At 36.9% G+C, this 3586-nt stretch overlaps 1 protein-coding gene across 1 annotated transcript in view; it reads right to left on the bottom strand.

Annotated features, from left to right (window-relative positions):
- The window catches only part of LOC102869211 (chromosome unknown open reading frame, human C3orf67), a 367433-nt gene that overhangs the window by 123924 nt on the left and 239923 nt on the right, over nt 1–3586 (bottom strand). The window contains exon 12 of the mRNA XM_006892192.1: nt 1121–1455. Within this exon, the coding sequence (XP_006892254.1) occupies nt 1121–1455 (335 nt within the window). The remainder of the gene's footprint in view (nt 1–1120; nt 1456–3586) is intronic.

The following is a 3586-nucleotide window of genomic DNA, read 5'->3' as shown; positions in this document are numbered from 1 at the left end:
AGGCGAAGCCCCAGAATCCTTGCCTCCAAGGAGCAGCCTGGTTTAACCCTCTCTAGGATGAATCTATTTGTTTTCTTGGCAGTCCATGGTACATTACACTCAGGAAAAGGATATTGTCAGATTCTTTGCACTTTACTGAAGCAACTAATTAAAAGATTGAAATACCCCAACTTCCTGCCAGGACAAGCCTACTCTCAGCTGGCTTGGAAGAATGGACTTAAGCTTATGGACTCTTTACTTCCCATTTTCCAAAAGACTGATCACTTAAAGATACTTAAAAGGGGTAGGGGGATGTTTGCAAGCCTACATAAAAATCACTTTCTAATTTCCCCCATTAATCTGGAGAAATTGACTAAGAATTCCCCCCTCCAAAATATGAATATCCATCATCAGAGAATATGGTAACATAAATGTCATACATAAATTCACATAGAATGGGGGGGGGAAGAGCTTATAATGAGCTAGGGTTCTAAAATATGTTTCAGAATGATATTTTCTTTTTCATAAGCTTTTAAAATACTTTGTACGAAGTTAACGGATTTTAAAAATCGATTCGTATTTTAAATAATTTCAAGCAGATGACCTTCTGTAAGGCAAATCCCAACACTAATCCATGATTCATTATCTAAACTTTAATTGGCACATCTCTTGAAATTCTGAGACCATATGGAAAATAATGAGTCCTAATAGGTCTAAGGTGAAAAGATGGCAAGGGAGTAAGAAGCCAGAGAGCCATCAATTCTGAATGCATAGCAACTGCAACATAATTCCCCAGAGATCTAGAACAGTGCGTTCTCAAGGTTTTACTGGTCTTGCACTCTTATAACTAAGCTGCATATTAACTTTCATTCTGTAAGACAAAGATTAAAATGAAAGAAACAAAAACAAACCAAAATGGTTTTCACAATTAAAAAGGAAATTGGCTGACTGTTAATAAAAAGGCAGCAATTTAGAGTTACCATAACAACCTGATGCAACTGTTGATTGACATGGCAATCTGCTACATTTTTATAAATAGCTGTAGGTTCCCCACCCCCTTCACTTCAACTGGTATGAGTGCTCCTTTGGAGCAAATGGAACAATTGTGCTTCAAAGCGATATCATTGATCAAACAGTGTACCTCTTCGCTGCTGTCTTCACTGCAAAACTCCTCCTCCAACTGGCCACCTCTCTGTGTCCCACAGCCATCCTCTTTTATATTTGAAAGAAATGGGCACTCCTCTGGGGACAGACTCGGAGTCTTGCCATGAGGTGCTGACCGTGGTCTGGATGAAAATGTAAAAATGCCCTCTGGAGCAAGCTGGCTTTCCTCTGCTTGAGGGTGATGCTCACTTTCCCTGCTGATTTCAGGCCACAGGGACGAAGCACTGCCTGAGTCATCATCCGGAAGTGAAGAGTGTCTGCTAGAGTCCAAATGGGGAATGTGCTCATAATTTTCAGGAAATATCCACTCATCTGACATTTGGAAAAGAGAATGCAAATTAGCATTCCACAGAAGTGTTATTATGTAGGCAGGAGCTTAGGTTAACATTTCTTGGCAAAACAGAGATTTATCAAGTAAGGCAAAAGCCAAGGAAGGCTATTCATCTACCATCTTGTAACATGCTAAACATTTAACTCATAGATCAGTGACTATAGCTACTGTGGCTACGTGATAGGGATTCATTTGCACTTCCTTTCCATCTGAGGAGAAACACTTGCCAGAAATATGTAAGACTGAAATAATTATCACCTGTCTTATTGCAAGTTCTGTATAGCAGAGTCTCATTAATTTAGACATTCCAGAGGGGAAAAGTCTTCCAAATTTAAAAAGGTTTGCATTACGACTATCTCTTCTTAACTGCAGATGGGCAAGGTACGTAACAATTTTCATCAAATAAAACAACTGATCATTATTTGGATTGTAAATCATAAAATGATTGATAGCCTTTCCCCCCCCTCCAGTTCTATTGACTGAAAGAGACTAATCTGTGGTACAAAACAGACTTTTCAAATAAATCAACAGTAATATCTGTTAATCTGACTAGAGAATTCAATAGACACATATTTAACTAAAAAGATCTCTGTGCTTAATTTTTTGTCAGCACTAACCCGTAGCTGACTCTCCAGTGGGTTTTCAGAGGCAGTAAAGCACCTACCATCTGAACTTCCAAGCCTTTGGGTTGGCAGTGCAACTCCTTACCACCACCACAGTTCCTCCCTAAACCATCAAGTTCCCCTAATTTTAATATCTAATTTTACAAAAGATTATTTTGACATAAATTTTAAAATATTATTTGTTTTCTTAAAACATTTCATATACTTGCACATTACTCTTGGGATAGAGTGTTATTACAAAATTTAAAAATACTCTTCAATATAAAACAAAGAGACTTTTTAAGTTTGTAGTCTAGGCAACTAGAAAAGAATACTTTTTAAATATTAAAGTCATGCTTATATTTCTTACTTCAAATGACAAGAGAAAAAGCTTGATCACTTTCTTAATTTCATTTATTTTCTTTTTTTTCAATTTTGTGCATCTGCTTTTGCTTTATTATTTGTTCAATTTTAGTTTCTGTTTTTTTTAAAATTCATTTTTATGAAAGTTTACAAAGACTTTGGATTCCCATTCATTCATTGTTGCACACTTTCCTCTCTGTCCACCCCTCACCCCCAGTTAGCTTTTCTCTTTGAAAGGTAAAAAAAAAACCCCAAAACTTTCATTGTTATACAATCCCCCCACCCCCCACCCAATCCACTCCACTATACAGCTTTCATTATAGACTCTTGTCATGACAATAATACCTAATCATATATTCCTCCTAAACAGTTTCCTCATCTGTTTTAATGCCATATACATTATTTATCCTTTCTTTTCTTAGCTTCCCCCCAACCTCAATGTTTGTTTTGCTTTACAGCCATGGCCTTATGCAGTCCTTTTGTGACTGAGACATTTCACTCAGCATAACATATTCCAGGGTCACAATTTTGTATAACAATTCATGAGTTCCTGGTTTTTCAAGGCAGCATAGTATTCCACTGTGTGAATACACCACAGCTTCTCTATCCATTCATTTGTTGTTGGGCACTTGAGTTGTTTTCAATTCTTTGCTATTGTGAATAAAGCTGCAATAAACATGGGTGAGCATATATATCTGCTTGGGTGGCAGTTATGGTTTCTTTAGGGTAAATTCCCAGTAGTGGAACTGCTGGGTCAAGTGGTATTTCTATTTCCAACTTTTTCAGAAAGGATCACAGTGCCTTCCAAAGTGGATGTACCATTTCATACTCCCACCAACAGTGAATAAGGATTCCAGGTTTTCTGCAAACTCACCAGCATTTGTTCACTGTTCTGTTAAATTTTGCTATTCTTACTGGGGTGAGATGATACCTCATAGTTATACTGATTTGCATCTCTCTTAGAGCTAGGGATTTTGAACATTTCTTCACGTGTTAGTTTTCCCTCTGAATGTCTTTTTTGGTGAAGTGTCTGTTACTATCATGGGCTCATTTTTCAATTGCGTTGTTTACATTTATCTTCTTGTGGTGCTTGAGTATTTTATAAATTCTAGATATAAGTCCCTTATGTGATAAATCATTACCAAAT

This window comes from Elephantulus edwardii, unplaced genomic scaffold (genome assembly GCF_000299155.1).
Source record: "Elephantulus edwardii isolate Elephantulus edwardi_28Jun2011 unplaced genomic scaffold, EleEdw1.0 scaffold00113, whole genome shotgun sequence".
Classification (NCBI taxonomy): Eukaryota; Metazoa; Chordata; class Mammalia; order Macroscelidea; family Macroscelididae; genus Elephantulus; species Elephantulus edwardii.
Note: the sequence above shows the minus strand (reverse complement) of the source record. Positions and strands in the feature narration are given on the sequence as shown.